Source organism: Schistocerca gregaria, chromosome 1 (assembly GCF_023897955.1).
Source record: "Schistocerca gregaria isolate iqSchGreg1 chromosome 1, iqSchGreg1.2, whole genome shotgun sequence".
Taxonomy (NCBI): domain Eukaryota; kingdom Metazoa; phylum Arthropoda; class Insecta; order Orthoptera; family Acrididae; genus Schistocerca; species Schistocerca gregaria.
Window position 1 is genome coordinate 291,635,717 of NC_064920.1, and position 22,723 is coordinate 291,658,439.

General features: G+C 37.2%; 1 protein-coding gene across 1 annotated transcript in view; it reads right to left on the reverse strand.

Annotated features, from left to right (window-relative positions):
* Nucleotides 1-3,582: 3,582 nt before the first annotated feature.
* The window catches only part of LOC126341556 (abnormal spindle-like microcephaly-associated protein homolog), a 199,413-nt gene continuing 180,272 nt past the window's right edge, over nt 3,583-22,723 (reverse strand). The window contains exons 11-15 of the mRNA XM_050001783.1: nt 16,127-16,178; nt 15,947-16,023; nt 15,792-15,843; nt 4,816-4,888; nt 3,583-3,769 (exon numbers count right to left, since the gene is read on the reverse strand). Coding sequence (XP_049857740.1) covers nt 4,875-4,888; nt 15,792-15,843; nt 15,947-16,023; nt 16,127-16,178 — 195 coding nt within the window. The 3' untranslated portion in view covers nt 3,583-3,769; nt 4,816-4,874. The remainder of the gene's footprint in view (nt 3,770-4,815; nt 4,889-15,791; nt 15,844-15,946; nt 16,024-16,126; nt 16,179-22,723) is intronic.

The window sequence follows — 22,723 nt, forward strand, 5'->3', positions numbered from 1 at the left end:
AAGACGCTGTTATTCTAGGGTACTTGCTAAAGTTTAATGTTAAGCCATTTGTAGATGACATGTCCTTCAGAGAAACAGTAAACCTGTCATCAGCTCTTACATTTATATTGAAGCGATCACAAATTATGACCTTTTTACATAACTTTTCTACCTGCAACCTACACAGCAAGGTCTCAAATTAGTCTAAAAATGCACATATAGCTGAATAGTCAGGGATATTGTATATAATAATAATTAATATGCCATAATCCATAAGTTTAGTGCAGCAGCTGTCAAATAATAGTTCCTCTTTCAAGCAATTAAAAGTCTGCCTGACTTCAAAGCTTAGCGATTCTTCTATTAGAATACATGATCCTCCAAAACTGTTTTTTCTACAAAAACTCACTGCTGAGTTGTAACCTGAAAGTGAGTTTTTCAAGTTTATATTTTCACTTTTAAGCCAGTACTCATTTAAGCATATAACTTTCACAGAACTTGTGTTCTCCAGAAATACTTCTAGTTCATACAATTCATTCATCATTCCTACTGATAGACTGCCTATGTTAAGTAAGAATCATTATGAAATTATTACAAACTAAATCAAGCAGAGAATCATTTAATTGGTCATTAAATGTGACACCTGAGTGGGTCTATAAATCTAAATTGCATTCCATTATTGTGTTTCTCATTGACTAAATTCCATGGGAATTAGCCCACTCTGTTAGATTCCCTGTGAATGATTGCCCAGCACAATAACAGACTTATTTCTACTTTCATTGACAAGAGAGATCTCTTAAAGAGCGTTGTTTATCTTAGAAGCTACCACACTTTTTCCATATTTGTTGAGATGCATTCTATGGTATGTGACATGTGATATTATCTAAAAACAACCAATTCACTTGCGAATGGATCCAATGGACACAAAATAAATAAATGATGAATTAAAATATGGAATAATGACATTGGTAATCACCAGACAGACTCATCTGACACATATCACATGAGAAACCAGCATCTATGTTATTTGTGTGCCTAATGCTTTATATGACACAGAGACTGTCATGAAAACAAAAATAATATGGTGCAAGCCACTTGACTTAGCAGCTAACTCACGAAATAAATGACACCCACATGGGAAAAGTGATAGTATCAAAACATGCTCACTTTTGGGCAAATACAATTAATCAATGAAAACTGAGCCTGCAACTACAATTAATCACCAAAGAATGAAAGACACACAAGTGCATTAAACAAATCAAATTGAATGACATATGGGCATAATAAATCTATGAAACTGAGACCCATCCTGGGTGTCAGGTTATGTAGTTATTACTTTACCAGGCCAGGCCTCAACATGAGAAATAAATTATGTACTATCTCTTTTGTCCAATTAGACATTTTAATGATAGCTGGGTGCCAGACCACGGAAACCAAAAACAATCAAAATAGTTCTTGGGGACATATTCCATGATAGAAAAGTGGTTAACAGGAAGCAACACACTAAAACAAGTAAATGCATTATTAATGTCAATAGTCTATAAACAAGGAAATTAAAAAAATGCAAGGTAAATCTCAATAGTCACGTGGTCAGTATAAGAGATCAACTATACGTTAATTATTCAAAGTGAGCCCCTGAAAACAGGTGCATGAAACTTCACAAATGAAACTTTCTGGTAGATTTAAACTATGTGTCATACTCAAACACATACACAGAACCTTGCTTACAGAAAACAGTACTGTTACCAACTACTTGATATGAGTAATGATACAAAAGTAGGAGATGGTACTGGACGGACTGAATCTCTGAGAAGGGGTCATGAGTCATGCCCTTATAGCTTAGACGGTAAGAGCATTGCCTACAAAAGGGTGGGGTTTCAGTTTAGGGTGCAGTCTAGTACACAGTTTTAAAATATCAGGAAGTTTCAAAACAGCACACATTCCACTACAGAGTAAAAGATTCATTCTGGCTATACTAAAATGTTTACCTGAGTGAGGTGCAGGACCTGTGAGACTATTGCAAGCTGTGTTTTCTGACTTGCTGAGATTATAATTATAATTATTATGGTCTCTATAGTTCAGATGGCATAAGAAGATTCCTGACAGTTGCAATGGGTTGAGCACAGCAATTTTTCATACCTGCCTGAGCATCACATAATTTTATTTTGTAAACATCTCTTTGGAAACATCTCAGTGTGATCACAGCTCTATGGAAAGCAGTTGATTGCACTTCGTGGCTGAATGCTGGCAACAGTGCTGCCAGCTGTCAGGGATCTTCTTACACCAACTTGACTATAGGCAAGGACCATCAGATGGTAAAGATGAATGGAGACTTCTCAGACAACTGTGCAGATGGATGATGACCAACTTGTCAGATAAAAGATAAGTGCTTCTGAATGCAGGCAATTTTAATAGTTTGATCTGCTAGCTTCTCTACTATTTGAGGCATCCATTCACATTATTTTGTGTCGTTGGTCTTAAGTCATGCAGTACTCCACCAATGGTTGAAGCTTAACCACTTGTTAAAACTTTTTACTTCATTCCAGTTTATCAGTGATTCTTTTACACCCCCAAAGTTTGTTATTTTTCATCCAGGCATTGAACAACCATCATATAAATTCTAGTACAGTGAACTTGGACTTGTCTGAGAACTGGCTTCAGTTACAGTCTTTAGTATCTGGTATCCTGATATCTGCTGCAATTAAATGCAGTTGTAAAAGTCTAGGGAGTGTAGCAGTCCTTACCTTCAGAAAATCATGGATGTGGCAGGTACTGGGAAAGGAAAATTATCTTATGAGCCTTGTCATAGACACATGTCCTGATATCTACTCACTATAAAAACAGTTGAAAGAAAATAAAGATTTAATTGTATTCAGAAGTTGTGAGTTTTGGAAGGAATATTGACAGATGATGATTGTATGGCTGTCTTGAAAGATTTATAGCTTTCTCAATGAAAGCTAACAGCACTCAACAAAACAGTCATCACATAATAGTAAGGGTTTTCTCCATGCATACTATTTTCTCAATGTCAAGCTGCATCGTACATTATGTTAAACGTGACATTGGGGAGACTGATTCTTAGGTATTTTAAAGGTCTGCCCTTTCTGTCAACAAAACCAATGCCACATGGTCTGAAAGTAATGTGTCTATTACCTTTGGTTCACTTTTGTTTTTCAACTGGTTCTTATTTCTTTATTTTTGAATAACTGTGCCTTGTGGTATATGTGCATCTTATCTTTCACGGTCTGTTAAGAGAAGGCCTAGTCTGCTGACATTTACTTCAATTGCCACAGTTGGTCCTTCGGGGGCAAGTAGTGACTTAGTCGCTGTTTACTACTGTCTAAGTCACTCAATTACATTTTCATTGGAATGTTATCTGTTTGTGCCACCTTTTGAAAATTATTGCAAAAGAAGTTGATAATGAAGGTAGCTCCAGTGCTTCAAATACCTTCTACATCCTAATCTATATAGCATGTATAATAACTTTAATATTGTGCTTCTTCCATTTGACAATGTAATTTGTTAATACAATAGAGGCGAAGCATATCCATTCCAGCTTCATGTGCAGACTGTACATGGAGGGCATTCACAAATAACAAAACAATATTCTAATGCCAAAATCGTTTATTCACATGTGTATCTTTTGTTGGCCATAGATTTGTTAACAGTGATTCAGAAGAGATTTAAAATTTTATCTCATCGCAAAGTACATGCCTCACTAGGAATCACTTTTCAATTTGACCTCAGTAAGTATTGACTTCAGTGTTCTTCCTGTTATAAAATTATGTGATTTCTGTAAACACAGAATACATGCTGTAGAAATGCTAAATAACATATATTTTCTTTAAAACTGAATTTTTAAGTGATTACAACATGATATCAGATTGACAGAAATATATATTCCTCTCTGTGGAAAAAAGAGAGGGATTTGAATGAAATGAGAGCTCTGAGAAATTAAAAAGAAGTGATACTCAGGCAAGGGAGGCACAAAGGAGCAGGATGGGATTTATATTTCTTCGGACTATGCATGGTCCACCAGAACATAGTAGTTAGTTACTAGTGGGAAACTTACAGGTTTTATCGATTATTGGTCTCATTTGTCATTTTATGTTCAAAATTTTTGAAAAATTCTAAAATCTTGTTATTAATGAACTGTTTCATTTTTAGAAACTTTGACGTTGTATATAAATACAAGTTGTCACTATAACAGAACAGGTCACCTCAGTCTATGCTTTGTATTGTACATACATAATAAAACTTTCAATGTTAACTGCCAGAATTCATTGCTAATGCTTTGCTCATATTGGTACAAAATTCACATACAAAGTAATGAAAGTATTAACTTGAGAAGTTAGAAGTTACAGGGGAAATAGTCAATAAGAATAAGACAAAATCACCCATGTGGTGGGAGAATAAAAGGGTTCTACACACATAAGTTGAAAAGTAATGCATAAAATGAAAACGGAGAGATTGAGCTTGACCCTTCTGCTTTTTCTCACTGATCATTTAGCTATTTAGCTATACTATGATCATTTTGCTGTGCACAGGGCATGTTTGAAATTGCTATACCACTCTGAACTGCCTTTAGATGTGAACAGCTGATTAAAGTGGTTTCTGTGGATAAAAAGTTAACACATACTTAATAGTTACAAGGGCAAGGTATCTGTTTATGGTAATGCTGATGATTGTAATACACAAAATTGCCTGGAATCATTCTAGATGTATCTATTGTAATGCTTACAGTATCTATTGGTTGTTGCAATAAGATAAAAATAACTGTACATGGATTCAGTCACAAAATATTATTGGATGAATATAAAATAAACAGAAAACTTTTACCTCTCACATGTTATCCATGGAAAATATGTTTGTTGGTGAATAATCGAGGCTTTAATTTACTACTCTCCTTTCCCTGCAACAATCAATGGCATGACAACAACAATTTCAATAAAGAAAGGCATGGCTGCTGTGGTCTTAATGGCCTGTTGTTCATTGTTTCATTAAGAGCAAATATCAAAGTTGTTCGTTTGAATGAACCTTGGATTAACAAAGGACAATATCAAAATCTTAAATAACCTTGGAAAAATCTATGTTGCCAGTAGATTTTTGTAGGAATAATGTATCATGAGGAGGAGCCTATATACTCATGGAAAGGTCAATGGAATACAAAGCCAGATACAATTCTGTTTCTCCTAATGAAAAATGTGTATTTGAAACTGCTTTGTAGAGTTATTGCAAAATGTAATTTTATATGTGTATAGACTTCTCAGTGCAGAAATAACAAAAATATTTTATAGAAATTTCAGAGCCTATTGCAGAAACTTAAAAAAAACTAAGAAAAACATCATAATAGCTGATTATTTCATCATAATTTAATTAGTGAAGCAAACAGCTTGACATAATTCATACATATGATTAAAAAATAAGGTTTCAATTTACTTGAGTAAATGAACGGCCAGTGACATGTATAGATAATACTGAGTGTTCAGAAAGTAACTATGCATTGCCATGTTGCAGTGTGCTAAGTAACGACTGATGATCATCATCTTGGACAGTTTCCAGCGTCTGTCCGGGTCTCTACGGAACTTTGACCTTTCCATTGTCTTCTGTCTTGCCACCATTGCTCTGTCTCGACCTTAGTCCAGTCTTCTCCTTTCTTCTGGACACATTCCTCTACTCCTTTCATCCATGTGTCTCTTGGTCTTCCTCTTGGTCTCTTTCCTTCCAGTTTCATCTCGTGTGTCCACCAGGGTATCCTCTTCTCCTCCATTCTCTTAACGTGTCCATACCATCTCAGCCTTGATTTCTCTACCTCCTGCTGTAATGGTTCCACCTTCATTAACTCTCTGATCCTCTCATCTCTTAACCTGTCTCTCTTTGTCACTCCAATGCTGTTTCTCAAGAATTTTGTCTCACTAGCACGTACTTTGCTTTTCTCTCTTCCTTTCATAACCCAGGTTTCTGATGCATATGTCAGGATTGGGACATAGTATGACTGGTATATAACCTTATATAACCTTTTTACTGATTTGTGGTATGCCCTCGCTCCATGTCAGCCTTCTGACACACTTTTGAACGGCTTTTGCCTTTCTGCCCCCCCCCCCCCCCCCCCCCCGCTCGTTTATTTCTCTGTCGTTTTTTTCCATTTTCCTGTATCAGACTCAGGCTTCCAAGGTACTTGAAACTCTCCACTCTCCTCAATCATTCCCCACCTATTGTTCCTCTCTCCTTCTTTTTTGTTGTGATAATCATAAGTAATTACTGATATGACTGTCAATTCTTAATACATTTACCATTGTTTAAGATACTTGAACCATGAGGTATGGGTTCACAGATCCAGTTTGATTGAAGGCCGTCATCTTGCGTGACATCATTGTGATTCAGGTCATCAAGCTGACAATCGAATAAAGAGTGTTTCTTGTGGATCATGTGTTCTGCAATGGGGACAAGTTTACCTCAGCAGTAGAAGCTGCATTTGCAACAAAGTTCCCAGGAGTGAAGATGCCTAACCACAATGCTACATGGAGCCTCATCACCAGCTTTTGAAAGACCAGAAGCATTCATAATGCTCCAAAATCAGGTAGGCCATCCACATCCATGTCCGAAGAGAAGTAGGTGGAGGTGCAAGACATGATGCTGCAAACTCTAAAGAAATCAGCTAGACGACTAGCTCAGCAGTCACATGTGTCCTTGGGTTCTGTTCACAAGATTCTCTGGATGTCACTGTCCATGTATCTGTACAAAATGTTGGTCATGCACGAACTGAGAGACCAAGATTGCAGAGCGCGTGTCTACTTTTGCAACTGGTTTCTGTCCTTCCTGCAGGACAATGGAGAGAGGATTCTTAACACATTTTACACAGATGAAGCATGGTTTCACCTCTCCGGGTATGAAAATAGCCAGAATAGTCATGTGTGGACTATGGAGAATTCGCTGAATTGAAGGTGACCCCACTGCATGGTCAAAACGTTGCTGTTTGGTGCGTCATGACTCATACACCCAACATTGGGCCAATCTTTCACGACATCATAAATTCAGAATGGTATTCCACCTGCATTCTGGAGCCCTTCCTAGGTGAATTGAATGAGGATGAAATAGGGAATGGCTTGTTCCAACAGCAGGGGGCAACTGCACATACCGCCCACAAGGCGATGAACTTTTTAAAGAACATCTTCGGTGACAGCGTCATCTCTCAAGGGTTCTGGCCTCTGCATTCACCGAACTTGGCTCCACTGGATTACGTTCTATGGCGTATGTTGAAGGGAAAGACCTATGAAGGCAATCTGCACACCATACAAGAAATCCAAGCTGCACTGACACATCACATTCAGAACATCACTCCCGATCTTCTCCACAATGTCTTCAAGAACACGCAGCAACATGTGCAATTGTGTCTTCAAGTTCAAGGGGATCACTACCAGCATCTCTTATAACTTCCATGACTTTAAGATGTCACATTATGAACTGCATAGTTACTTATTGAACATTCTATATGTTAACCAATTTTGCTTATAATAGGTCTTTTTGATTTAGAACTTTCTGATCATTGTGCCCTGTTTATGGAGTTGCCATAAGCAAAAAACTTGCTTAAGTAAACCTACACCAAATGACAGGTAAGCACAGCAAATACCAACTTATTCGATCATAGATCAAGTAAGGCAAAGTAGACTACAGACCAAAGTGTTCCATGGTCTGAAATTGTTTCTGGAATGCTTGCAAAACTTCCTGCCCTATTGTAATGAACCTGTCCCTCTTTCTGTACACCACAGAAAAGTAAGAAATGAAGTAAAATGAATAACTAAATATATAAACATCTTGCGCAAGATAATGACAGCTACAAAGGGAACTAAAACACAGCAAAGGTCCTGACTTTGTTATCTAAAATTACAAAAAAAGTATGTAAGAAAGTTGTAAATGCATCAAAAGAACTGGCAAATAGTGACTTACTCCATAATATTTCAGTTGACAGTCCTTCAGCCATCTTCTGGTCAGTGTTTTGCAGTGGAGGTTGCTAGTTCACATCAGTACCTTTATACAAAAAATACACGAGAAGACACATGGCCAGAGGCAGCCGCTACATGAGTGACCTTTCTCAAGCTATGCCCTCTTTTCGAATACTGCTACATCTATGGTGTGTGTGTAAAGTGATACTATGTGCTTGCTCTCTGTCGGAATGCACATTCACAGAGTTAAAATTCATATTTCAAAGTTAAATGTCAAAAATGTGTCACTGCTCATAAAATTTTTCTTTCTGAAGAAATTAAAGAAATCACCAGGTCCAAAACCTTATCCAGCTAAACCCGCCATCATGATTAATAATATCTTGTACTAAATGTACTTTTAGTCCTTAATAATTAAATCCCAGAAGGATCTCATTGAGGTCAATATTCCCATGGCCAAGTCATCTACATCTACATTTATACTCTGCAAGCCACCCAATGGTGTGTGGCAGAGGGCTCTTTACGTGCCACTGTCATTACCTCCCTTTCCTGTTCCAGTCGCGTAAGGTTCGCGGGAAGAACGACTGCCAGAAAGCCTCCGTGCATGCTCGAATCTCTCTAATTTTACATTCGTGATTTCCTCTGGAGGTATAAGTAGGGGGAAGCAGTACATTCTATACCTCATCCAGAAATGCACCCTCTCGAAACCTGGACAGAAAGCTACACTGCAATGCAGAGCGCCTCTCTTGCAGCGTCTGCCACTTGAGTTTGCTAAACATCTCCGTAACGCTATCAAGCTTACCAAATAACCCTGCGACAAAACGCACCGCTGTTCTTTGGATCTTCTCTATCTCCTGCATCAACCCGATCTGGTACGGATCCCACACTGATGAGCAATACTCAAGTATGGGTCGAACGAGTGTTTTGTAAGCCACCTCCTTTGTTGATGGACTACATTTTCTAAGGACTCTCCCAATGAATCTCAACCTGGTACCCGCCTTACCAACAATTAATTTTATATGATCACTCCACTTCAAATCGTTCTGCACGCACACTCCCAGATATTTTACAGAAGTAACTGCTACCAGTGTCTGTTCTGCTATCATATAATCATACAATAAAGGATCCTTCTTTCTATGTATGCATTTCTAACAATACATTACATTTGTCTATGTTAAGGGTCAGTTGCCACTACCTGCACCAAGTGCCTATCCGCTGCAGAACTTCCTGCATTTCGCTACAATTTTCTAATGCTGCAACTTCTCTGTATACTACAGCATCATCCGTGAAAAGCCGCATGGAACTTCCGACACTATCTACTAGGTCATTTCTATATATTGTGAAAAGCAATGGTCCCATAACACTCCCCTGTGGCACGCCAGAGGTTACTTTAACATCTGTAGACGTCTCTCCATAGAGAACAACATGCTGTGTTCTGTTTGTTAAAAACTCTTCAATCCAGCTACACAGCTGGTCTGATATTCCGTAGGCTCTTACTTTGTTTATCAGGCGACAGTGCGGAACTGTATCGAATACCTTCCGGAAGTCAAGGAAAATGGCATCTACCTTGGAGCCTGTATCTAATATTTTCTGGGTCTCAGGAACAAAGAAAGCGAGTTGGGTCTCACACGATCGCTGTTTCTTGAATCCATGTTGATTCCAACAGAGTAGATTCTGGGTTTCCAGAAACGACATGATACACGAGCAAAAAACATTTTCTAAAATTCTACAACAGATCAACGTCAGAGATATAGGTCTATAGTTTTGCACATCTGCTCAACGACTTTTCTTAAAAACTGGGACTACCTGTGCTCTTTTCCAGTCATTTGGAACCTTCAGTTCCTCTAGAGACTTGTGGACACGGCTGTATAGAATCGAATTGGTATCCCGTCAGGTCCAGTGGACTTTCCTTTGCTGACTGATTTCAGTTGCTTTTCTATTCCTTGGACACTTATTTCGATGTCAGCCATTTTTTCGTTTGTGTGAGGGTTTAGTGAAGGAACTGCTGTGCAGTCTTCCTCTGTGAAACAGCTTTGGAAAAAGGTGTTTAGTATTTCAGCTTTACATGTGTCATCCTCTGTTTCAAAGCCATTATCATCCTGGAGTGTCTGGATATGCTGTTTCGAGCCACTTACTGATTTGACGTAAGACCAGGACTTCCTAGGATTTTCTGTCAAGAATTTTACTTTCGAATTCACTGAATGCTTCACGCATAGCCCTCCTTACGCTAACTCTGAGCACTATGGAACTTAACATCTGTGGTCATCAGTGCTTACACTAACTTTGACATCGTTTAGCTTCTGTTTGTCTGAGAGGTTTTGGCTGTGTTTAAACTTGCAGTGATGCTCTCTTTGCTTTTGCAGTAGTTTCGTAACTTTGTTGTTGAACCACGGTGCGTTTTTCCCATCGCTCACAGTTTTACTTGGAACGTACCTGTTTAAACGCATTTTACTGAAATCTGCCTTATCTCCATGAGTCAGTTCTCTGTTTAATTGCTTGAGGTAATTTTCGGATAGTACACTCAGTATAATGTCACTCAATGCTCTGTCCCTACCACCCATCCTAAACATCTGAGTGTCCCAGTCTATATCTGGTAAATTGAAATCTACACCTAAGACTATAGCATGCCGAGGAAATTTATGTGAAATGTACTCCAGATTTTCTCTCAGTTGTTCTGCCACTAATGCTGCTGAGTCGGGAGATCCGTGGGATATCCTGTGGAGGTACAATGCTCGGCTATGGCTGACCTACTGGGCTGTGAAAGGTGAGTGTGGCTATCATTTTCAAAGCATCTTTCACATACTTTGCACATTGTCTGACTAATGAAGACTTTGCCACAATGAGAAGGTACTCTGTACATTCCTACCTTCCACAATCCCAGATCGTTCTTTGCTGTGCTCTTCTCAGAGCACAAGTCTTTGTACATGGGTAAAAATTTACTTTGACGTGATGTTTTTGTAAGATTTTTTCTAAGTTTGATTAAATATTGCCAACATATGGGAGAAACACCCTCGATTTAAACTGCTCCTTCTCTTCATCTTATGGGTGATCACTTTCTTCTTCCTTCTTCCTTAAAGCTGTGCTGATCTGACGTGGACAATATCCATTAACTTTGAACACTGACGGCAGGTGTTCCCACTTCTTTGCAAGGCTGTTTCCATCAGACACAACATGTACTCGGTGCACCAACATTCGAAGTGTACCAACAGTCTATGATGGTTGGTGGCAGCTAGACACCTGCAAATACAAGCCTGTATGTATGGGTTTATGGTAGATGGAATGCCACAATGATTCCTCCATTTTCCATCTGACCAAGACATCTTGGCGAACAGACCCCCTTCTCTATATCCATCATCAATTTGATGTTCTCGTGTATAGAATTCAGCTACTGAAAGAAAAACTTAACAGTTCTTCTTCACCACAGAACCACTCTACAAAAGCATAATTCCACAGATCAACAGAAAGCTAAAAGTTCTGCTGAACCAATGCCCTCGCCTCAAAGTCCCCCATAAAAAAACTTAGCTATCAGAGGAGAGAGGGGTATATCCATGAAAACACCATCAATTTTCTCAAAATATTCACTGTTGCATAAAACGTAGGGTGGGGAAAGGGCATAATGAAATATCACTGTTATATCAGCTTTGAACTTACTGCTGATAAGTGACAAAGAATCCTTGAGAGGTACCCTAGTGAGGAGTGAGACAACATTGAAGCTTACTAATAAGTCCAACTCATTGAATTAAAGTGCCTTCAGTCTTATAATAAAGTCACCAGAGATGTGAATATGATGTGAACCTTTCACTACATAATGTATCAGCCGCTTGGGATAGCCATGCGGTCTGAGGCGCCTTGCCATGGTTCATGCAGTGCTTGCCATTGGAGGTTCGAGTCCTCTCTCAGGCGTGGGTGTGTGTGTGTTGTCCTTAACATAAATTAGTTTAAGTTAGATGAAGTAGTGTGTAAGCCTAGAGACCAATGACCTCAGCAGTTTGGTCCCATAGGAACTTACCACTACCATAACAGAATGTCTCAGTAAAGACCCAAGATGTCTACCTAAGTCACACGTTGGAGTTTTTATACTGCTCCTAACAGGATGTAATGGAAGATCCTATTTATGTATTTTTGGAAGCCCATATAACCGTCGTGGAACAAAGGTGTGGGATCTTAAACATTTTGCAGCTTCTTAAAATCTTAATTGCCACACTTTTTGCAGCATCTGAATTCTATCCGTAAGAATATCAAATTTATGATGGAAGCAGAGACAGGCGGCTGTCTGCCATTTCTGGACATCTCAGTCAGACAGAACGTGGATGGATCATTGGGACATTCCATTAACTGTAAGCCCACACATGCAGACCTGTATTTGCAGGTCTCTAGCTCCCACCATCTGTCACAAACTATGGGCATCCTGCAAATGTTGGTGCCCAGGCACATAGTGTGTCTGATGGAGACAGCCTTGCAAAGGAGCTGGAACACCTCCAATCAACGTTAAAAGATAATGGATATTCTCCACATCAGATCAGCACAGATTTAAGGAAGAAGAAAGTGACCACCCATAAGAGCAAAAGGAGAAGGGCACTTTAAGTCCAGGGATTCCTCCAACACATAGGAAAAATTTCATCACAATTAGGAAGAATCTTACGAAAACATCACATCACAGTAATCTTTCTCCCACCTACAAACACCTGTGCTCTTCTTAGTTTGGCAAAGGGCATATGGGATTGTAGAAGGCTGGAATCAACAGAAAACCATGTCAATGTGGCAAAGCCTACATTGGTCAGGCAATGTGCACAGTGTGTGAAAGATTCATTGAGCATGATCACCACACTCACATATAGCAGCCCAGTAACTCACCCACACCCAAGAAGTGTATCTCCACAGGACACTCTGCCACACAGACCTTGGTCTCACCAAGATCCTTCTGGGATTCAGTTATTAAGGCATTGGTGCAAATGTGTTAGCAGAAGATGTTATTAATCATGATGGTAGCTTTCAACTGGATGTTGTGGGACCCATCGATATCTTTAATTTCTTCAGAAAGAAAAATTTTATGACCAATGACCCATCTACCGACATTTAATATTATTAATTTTTACACCTGAATTTTAACTCAGAAGTGTGCATTCCAACAGAGAGTGTGCATCTATTATCACATTATGCAGGTGCCATAGATGAATGCTCTTGCTCTATTCAAAGAGAGTGCATAACTTGACAGAGGTTGCTCACGTAGTGGCTGTCTTTGCACTGGTGTCTTCACACCTATTTTTGTTATAAAGATAGCAACATGAACTAGCAACCTCCACTGAAAAACACTCACATGTAGGTTGAATGGTTGTTAGCTGAAATATCATGACAGGAAGTTGACATTATCTGGCTGAAAACCTGAAACTTCATGGAATACTCTTTACAGCAGGAAAATTTCAAGAGCCAAATAATAGCTTAATTTTGGGTAGTGAATACAAGTTAAAGGCATTATAGCCAGTGATCAAAGCTGAAAGAGACACTACTCCCAAGGGCCATGATACTTCCAAAATTAAGATAGAGGACAAATATATTGTAAATCTTGCTCAAATTTCACAACTATTAATTTTTTTTTTAATCTAAAAAAAAGACATTAATGTGGAAAAATACATAGCTAAGGTAAATTTCTTTGACATTTAGGAATTTGAAGCAAAATTTTCAGTACATTCAGCAAAAGTACTGCAAAAGATGTAGAAAAATGCAATACTACCACTAAAAAGTAAAACATGAGCATGTGGGATGAATACCATCAAATGTGTTAAAAGCAGTATCTAAAATAATTGTGCAGCCACTGCCCACAATAGTTAACCAATCCTTTGCAGAAGGATGTTTTCCTGGTACTGTGCAGTATGCACTAGCTAAACCAATGTTCAAAAAAGGCACAAAAGAATGTTTGGGAAACTAACATCCAACCTATCTTCTTCTATCACTATAAAAAATATTTAAAAAGGCTGTTGCAACAAAAATTTGAATTTTCATACAAAAACTTAATATAATTTCAAAAAATCGATTTGGGTTTCATTAGAATATTACTCACAGACAGCACTTCTGATAAAGGTTGTTTGCTTTGCACACTTCTATTTTAGATTACATGGATTATAAAACTTTGAGTCTAGTTATTTCTAGTGCAAAGAGTATATTTAGATGAAAATTAAGTTATTAGTGCCACCCTAGTTGTTAATTTCCAAATAAAATGAATGTCTGTATTTAACAAGGCTTAGACTCTTATCTGGAAATGCAGTATCTCTACTAAATTGTGAGGCTTGCTGTTGACAACATCAACTCATTTAAAAGAAACAACAGCATCCATTTATGTCATGCAAGACAAGGGATGTTGGTTTGTTAGGGAGTAATATTCCAAGTTCAGTTTATTTAATCCACATATATTAAAATTTCTAAATTGTATCACATAAGATGATCCTCTCAAAGGAATATCAGAGGTAAATGTATGCCACCATCCTGTAACTTCCATGGAATACCCGAGGGCACAGAAAACGATTGTAATATTTTTTGGAGTTTTTAGTAAGAGTGAAGATAGAAGTTAATTTAACATGGGAGTTGATGTAAGAATTTTTTAGTGTGAGTTAGAATTTGTTAATATTTTGGTAGGGTGTTGTATAAAAGCAATATTTGTTCAACTCATAAACTCAAGTATATGCACATTTACATGAAACTGATATATGCGTACAGTGGTTTGCTCAGTATGGAAGTGAGGGTGTGTGTAAAAGATGCAAATGAGTAATTCTGATATTCAAGAGTTTTTTTGCACACTGAATTGTTGATTTAGTATTAAGTGGTGATATGTCACTAAGAGGTGATGAGAATTACATGTATACCATTGTGTTAGAAGTCTGAAATCAAAAACATTAGGTGTGATCATATAACAAGAAATTAAAAAATAAAACCAATTAAAAAGGCAAATCATCCCTTATGTACAATTCAACAAAGTGTGCAGCAGTGCAACATATATTTTCAATAAGTATACATAAGAGTTGAAGACTAATATTGATAAACGTAAGATTTTCAACCCTACATAACAGAAGACAAAGTAAACTCATTCTACGCCCTATAGGAAACTTCAAGTCTACTTAATTCTTTTGTGGCATTTGCAGTTCAGTGAAATGATTGGAAAATTAGGAAAACTCTTTTCATGGATTAATGTAAATAATTGCTTGAGTATATTATAACCACAATTCAATTAAATTAAGGATCAAGAAAGGATTTAAAATTGTTAACCTAATGCAGCTGTCAATGAGATGGTGAAACCTACATTTCCTTGTGTTTTCCCAAATCATTCTGGATGAACACCGGAATGGTACCTACTGATATGCTGTAACAGTTATTTTCCCTATTTCTAGCCTGTTATTAAGATGTGTAGTGTAGGATAAACTTGTATGATAAATATTTAACACTTTTATTACTATTATTATTGTCATATTTTCAGTTTGTTACTCTATTGTTATGTGTTTGGATACAGTTGATTTTACCATTAAATAATGTTCTGGAGAAGTAATATTGTATTCTATGATCTTATGTTTTTATATTCTATGATCACATGTCACTATAAACAGGAGCAATAGACAAAAAAGTAAAGTTAAAATTACTCATAGTTATCCCCACAAATCAACAAATTCAAGCATTCCAGCAATTTCTTTGCCTCTGTTTCCTATACAGAAAACAACATGGCCCCAATAATCATCATGGCCCAACAGAAATGCATAAAGCAGCTCTACACATACCCTCCCATATTTTAAACTCAGCTTGTGGTACCACTAACCCATCATTGAAGATTAACTTCTCTTCTTAATCACCATAAATGTAAAACAAAATCCATATATGTTGCTCAAACTATACCTTGAAGCATCTCCTTGTATGCTTTTCGGGCAGAATAACCACGGAATATTTTCTGCAAGAAAATCAAACAAATAAATACATAGGAAATGTTGACTGACACAAAAATTTTACTCAGGTCTTGAAGTAGCTTTTGACAGTGAAACTGTTTGACCAACCTGTATTAATATACAAGCTACATTGGCTTGCTCCCTTGTTATATTGTGTTTGTTTAAAAGATTATCTGTGGCAACATCTGAAAATGAAATATGTTATCTGTTATATTGTAGTTACTGGAACCAGAAATATTTGTATATTTTAAGAACTGAGGGAATATAAGACAAGAATGACTTTGTTACCTGTTTTCAGTTGTTTCACATACTTTCTTGCAGCATGTCCTCGATAAATGCGCTGGAAAAGAAATACTTTTTAACAGCTAGATAAAGTAGATGTAATACAATGATTCAGAAATATTAGTGAATAAAAAGAAAAAGGCATGTGAGAGAACTGTAGAATTTTTTTTAAAAATGTCTAGATAATACTGATGTTCAGGAGGATAAATTCCAGTTCCTGACCCAGAAAGAAACAAATAATAGGTTTGTGAGGGTGGGGAATGAGGAGCAGGTCATTCAGACTTTGGACTGAAGGGCACTGATCCATTGTGAGGAGAAGAGGTGACAAAGATTAAGTACTCACCAACCATCTTGTCTCCTTGTAATTTAACAGAAACTTTGAGACAGTCACTTAGTTGAGACAGTTCTACATGGAAACAACTGAAAATTATATTGAAAGGTTGTGAGCATTTCACTGTAGAATGTAGCATTTTTCTGCTAATCAATTATGGGTAGTGGAAAATCAGAATCATTAACAAATGAATTTTCAGTCTACTGGTTCATTTCTCAATAATTTTTATTGCTTTTAGATTTGATCCATTTCTCTTTTTCTTTCCAATGAAATCTTCCGATGCTTAAATTTTCTCAATTATGAACTGATTGATGTTTTCAAAACATTTTAGAAAAGACGTTACACATTATTTATCAAACACACTCAACTACTCTTATCTAGAAGCAGTCATATGTTTCAGTGGCTTGCTATTGTAACTGTTGAAGTTCGTGTTGAAAGCTTCCATTCCATTCTGATATAAAAGGACATCTCCACTTCAGCAGACGCTATGGTTAAAAACAAGCCAGTTCTATGTTTTAGACTGAATAAATGCATAAACAGAAATAGTTAATAATGAATATATTTTTGAATGAAAAACAAAACTGAAAGCTATTTATATTACTTTGCTATTACACTATTTAATTACTATCATCATACCATCTACCATGAAGCACATGAATAGGTCAATATATATCTGTTTCTTCAATTGGAAAGTCTATGTGTTACAGGATAATACGAGCACACAGGCATGGATATTAGACACTTCTGTGATCTGTTTTAAACTACATGTTTACAAAATAATGAAAAAAATGTGAACATTTTAAGTGGCCTTGCATCTTGCACAAAGCAAGCTGAGAAAAAATTATACAAACAAGAACCTCAAAGAAATAATACTTTGTGAGGTTAAAATAAAATTTGGACAGGGCATTAGATTTGCATCTGTTGGATAATTCAACAAGATCAAACTGGAATACTTCTTAACAGAGACCTTACAAAAAATGATATTAACCAAATGCCAAACTAAAGGCAATGGCTACTACTTTAAGAAAATCTACCAGAGTTAACGGTCACGATTGCTTGAGGTGTGCATCCTTGTGGGAATGTATGTGTGTTTTCATATCTTTTTTGAAGAAAGCTTTGGCCAAAAGCTTAGTGTGTAACAGCCTTTTTGTTGTACCTTTCTACAACTCCAAGAGTCATCTTTACAGTGACCAGGAATCTACCCTTCTCATAGGAGTTGATATTCCGACCTGGACTTTCCACTGTTTAACAGCCATTTGTATATAATAAAAGGCAAAAAAATCATTTTACTAGCATTAGAAACAGCAAGCTTATAGTGGAAGTATATGTTTCAATCTCTATGAAAACTCATTGCCAACCTACTGATACCTCTACTCTAAAAACAAGTTATCATAAAGAAATTTAAATACAAGAAATTTATTTGGCTACATAATTCTATTATAACTGCAAGTAAAATTATCTGAGTCTGGGAAATAAACCCAAAGAATAATAATACCAAGACTCCAGGAACATGGTAGTAGCAGTGTCAGTGACAGATATATGTTCAATTGCATGAAAATTAATTAACAGCATAACTCACATCTCCCCCCATGAACCATGGAGCTTGCCGTTGGTGGGGAGGCTTGCGTGCCTCAGCAATACAGATAGCCGTACCGTAGGTGCAACCACAACGGAGGGGTATCTGTTGAGAGGCCAGACAAACGTGTGGTTCCTGAAGAGGGGCAAAAGCCTTTTCAGTAGCTGCAAGGGCAACAGTCTGGATTATTGAATGATCTGGCCTTGCTGTGCTGGTACTGCAAACGGCTGAAAGCAAGGGGAAACTACAGCCGTAATTTTTCCCGAGGGCATGCAGCTTTACTGTATGATTAAATGATGATGGCGTCCTCTTGGGTAAAATATTCCGGAGATAAAATAGTCCCCCATTCGGATCTCCGTTGTTATAAGGAGAAAGAAAACTGGCGTTCTACGGATCGGAGCGTGGAATGTCTGATCCCTTAATCGGGCAGGTAGGTTAGAAAATTTAAAAAGGGAAATGGATAGGTTAAAGTTAGATATAGTGGGAATTAGTGAAGTTCGGTGGCAGGAGGAACAAGACTTCTGGTCTGGTGACTACAGGATTATAAATACAAAATCAAATAGGGGTAATGTAGGAGTCAGTTTAATAATGAATAGGAAAATAGGAATGCGGGTAAGCTACTACAAAAAGCATAGTGAATGCATTATTGTGGCCAAGATAGATATGAAGCCCACACCTACTACAGTAGTACAAGTTTATATGCCAATTAGCTCTGCAGATGATGGAGAAATTGAAGAAATGTATGATGAAATAAAAGAAATTATTCAGATAGTGAAGGGAGACGAAATTTCAATAGTCATGGGTGACTGGAATTCAAGTGTAGGAAAAGGGAGAGAAGGAAACATAGTAGGTGAATATGGATTGGGGCTAAGAAATGAAAGAGGAAGCCATCTGGTAGAATTTTGCACAGAGCACAACTTAATCATAGCTAACATTTGGTTTAAGAATCATGAAAGAAGGTTGTATACATGGAAGAACCCTGGAGATATTAAAAGGTATCAGATATATTATATAATGGTAAGACAGAGATTTAGGAAACAGGTTTTAAATTGTAAGACATTTCCAGGGGCAGATGTGGACTATGACCACAATCTATTGCTTATGACCTGTAGATTAAAACTGAAGACACTGCAAAAAGGTGGGAAATTAAGGAGATGGGACCTGGATAAACTGAAAGAACCAGAGGTTGTACAGAGTTTCAGGGAGAGCATAAGGGAACAATTGACAGGAATGGGGGAAAGAAATACAGTAGAAGAAGAATGGGTAGATTTGAGGGATGAAGTAATGAAGGCAGCAGAGGATCAAGTAGGTAAAAAGAAGAGGGCTAGAAGAAATCCTTGGGTAACAGAAGAAATATTGAATTTAATTGATGAAAGGGGAAAATATAAAAATGCAGTAAATGAAGCAGGCAAAAAGGAATACAAACGTCTCAAAAATGAGATTGACAGGAAGTGCAAAATGGCTAAGCAGGGATGGCTAGATGACAAATGTAAGGATGTAGAGTCTTATCTCACTAGGGGTAAGATAGATACTGCCTACAGGAAAATTAAAGAGACTTTTGGAGATAAGAGAACCACTTGTATGAATATCAAGAGCTCAGATGGAAACCCAGTTCTAAGCAAAGAAGGGAACGCAGAAAGGTGGAAGGAGTATATAGAGGATTTATACAATGGCAATGGGCTTGAGGACAATATTATGGAAATGGAAGAGGATGTAGATGAAGATGAAATAGGAGATACGATACTGCGTGAAGAGTTTGACTTAGCACTGAAAGACCTGAGTCGAAACAAGGCCCCGGAGTAGACAACATTCCATTGGAACTACTGACAGCCTTGGAGAGCCAGTCCTGACAAAACTCTACCATCTGCTGAGCAAGATGTTTGAAACAGGCGAAATACCCTCATACTTCAAGAAGAATATGATAATTCCAATGCCAAAGAAAGCAGGTGTTGACAGATGTGAAAATTACTGAACAGTCAGTTTAATAAGCCACAGCTGCAAAATACTAACACGAATTCTTTACAGATGAATGGAAAAACTAGTATAAGCCGACCTCGGGGAAGATCAGTTTGGATTCCGTAGAAACACTGGAACATATGAGGCAATACTGACCATACGACTTATCTTAGAATAAGGATTAAGGAAAGGCAAACCTACATTTCTAGCATTTGTCGACTTAGAGAAAGCTTTTGACAATGTTGACTGGAATACTCTCTTTCAAATTCTAAAGGTGGCAGGGGTAAAATACAGGGAGCGAAAGGCTATTTACAATTTGTACAGAAACCAGATGGCAGTTATAAGAGTCGAGGGACATGAAAGGGAAGCAGTGGTCAGGAAGGGAGTAAGACAGGGTTGTAGCCTCTCCCCGATGTTATTCAATCTGTATATTGAGCAAGCAGTAAAGGAAACAAAAGAAAAATTCGGAGTTGGTGTTAAAATCCACAGAGAAGAAATAAAAACTTTGAGGTTCGCCGATGACATCATAATTGTGTCAGAGACAGCAAAGGACTTGGAAGAGCAGTTGAATGGAATGGACAGTGTTTTGAAAGGAGGATATAAGATGAACATCAACAAAAGCAAAACGAGGATAATGGAATGTAGTCAAGTTAAGTCGGGTTATGTTGAGGGAATTAGATTAGGAAATGAGACAGTTAAAGTAGTAAAGGAGTTTTGCTATTTGGGGAGCAAAATAACTGATGATGGTCGAAGTAGAGAGGATATAAAATGTAGACTGGCTATGGCAAGGAAAGCGTTTCTGAAGAAGAGAAATTTGTTAACATTGAGTATAGATTTAAGTGTCAGGAAGTCATTTCTGAAAGTATTTTTATGGAGTATAGCCATGTATGGAAGTGAAACATGGACGATAAATAGTTTGGACAAGAAGAGAATAGAAGCTTTCGAAATGTGGTGCTACAGAAGAATGCTGAAAATTAGATGGGTAGATCACATAACTAATGGGGAAGTATTGAATAGGATTGGGGAGAAAAGAAGTTTGTGGCACAACTTGAGTAGAAGAAGGGATCGGTTGGTAGGACATGTTCTGAGGCATCAAGGGATCACCAATTTGGTATTGGAGGGCAGAGTGGAGGGTAAAAATCGTAGAGGGAGACCAAGAGATGAATACACTAAGCAGATTCAGAAGGATGTAGGTTGCAGTAGGTACTGGGAGATGAAGAAGCTTGCACAGGGTAGAGTACCATGGAGAGCTGCATCAAACCAGTCTCAGGACTGAAGACCGCAACAACAAACAACTCACATCTAAAAACTATTATCTACATTTTCTATCATCTGATTTTTCTCTTGTCAAACTTGTGATTGTGTCATTCATCACTATTTATATTCCTGTTCTTTTCAGTTAATATAAAAACATTTCTTTCTCCATTAATCATTGTATTATTCTAAATACTTTCAAATCCTCATCATGGAAGATTATCACCTTTAGTTACTGTAGTACATATCCAATATATGTTCCACTATGAATTGTGTGGATGGATTTTTGAAGCTGTAACACCATAAAAGGAACAGTCATAATGTGTATGTAAGAGTATAATATAGTCGATCTGCTATTACAATCACATCATATGTTATTGAAACTCCTGGTTCTTATAACTCTGTAGCAATGACATTGCTACAATATTTCAGTTAAGTAAACACCCTTAACCAACTAAACACTCCCAACATGAGGCGATGCATCAACTTTTAATAATTTTTGTGACTTTTTGTGGTTAGTCACTTGAACAGTTTCAGAGTTAATTTGTAAATTCTCCCATTCTGAACTTCACATTCCAAGGTCCTCCAACAATAAAATTGTCTCTTTAGCATAATTAGCTTCATCTTACTCATTAGTTGTTATAACTTCCACCATATATATCTTCCCGACAACTGCTTCATTAATCCATTTAAATTTCTCCTTAACTGTTACTTGTTCGATAAACACTGACTTCTATTCAATATTACACCATTCAGTGAATGATAAAAGTACTGTATCCTTGTCAGATTCCATCACAGGTTACAAAATTTCTCAGCCCCTAAATAGCTCCTACCTCTATTCACTCTAGGAAAAATCGTATTTCCTTCCAAGTTACTCTTTCCTTTAATTTTCTCTGTATTTCTGATATCTTCTTCACAAACATTTATTAGTTTTTCCCTCTTTTTTTAAAAAAATGTATTGCTTCAGAAATTAATTAAAATATCCTCAGAATTTTCTGATTACAATCATGAAAATCTGAATTATTTGAAGTGTAACAAAGCTCTAATTTCAAACACTTTTCTCAAATATTGTATGAGATTAGCCATTTGTTGTCTCTTGCTTCTTATACCTTGTGCATTAATAAGGTCACACAATAGAGATGCCTATACCATTTGCTAACTTTAGTCAAACTTTGGAAACTATTCTGAATAAAATGCTAAATTAATGCAAAGTATAGGGCAACAAGTGGATCATGACCTATGAAATGATCACATTGTGCTTCCTTATGAATCAAACTAATATAAAGTGTCAAGATTTTCAGTAGGATGAATCAATCACAATTGCATGAGGTTTCATTGAGCATTATTTTCTGGCAAAATGTCAAATGGCATTTTGATTATTTTTATGCAGGGTGTTTTGGTAAGAGCATAATAAAATGTAAGAAGACACAGAGACTGCTCCACTGAACAATTTGAGGTAGGGAACCTAGGGTAAGGAACCTAGAGT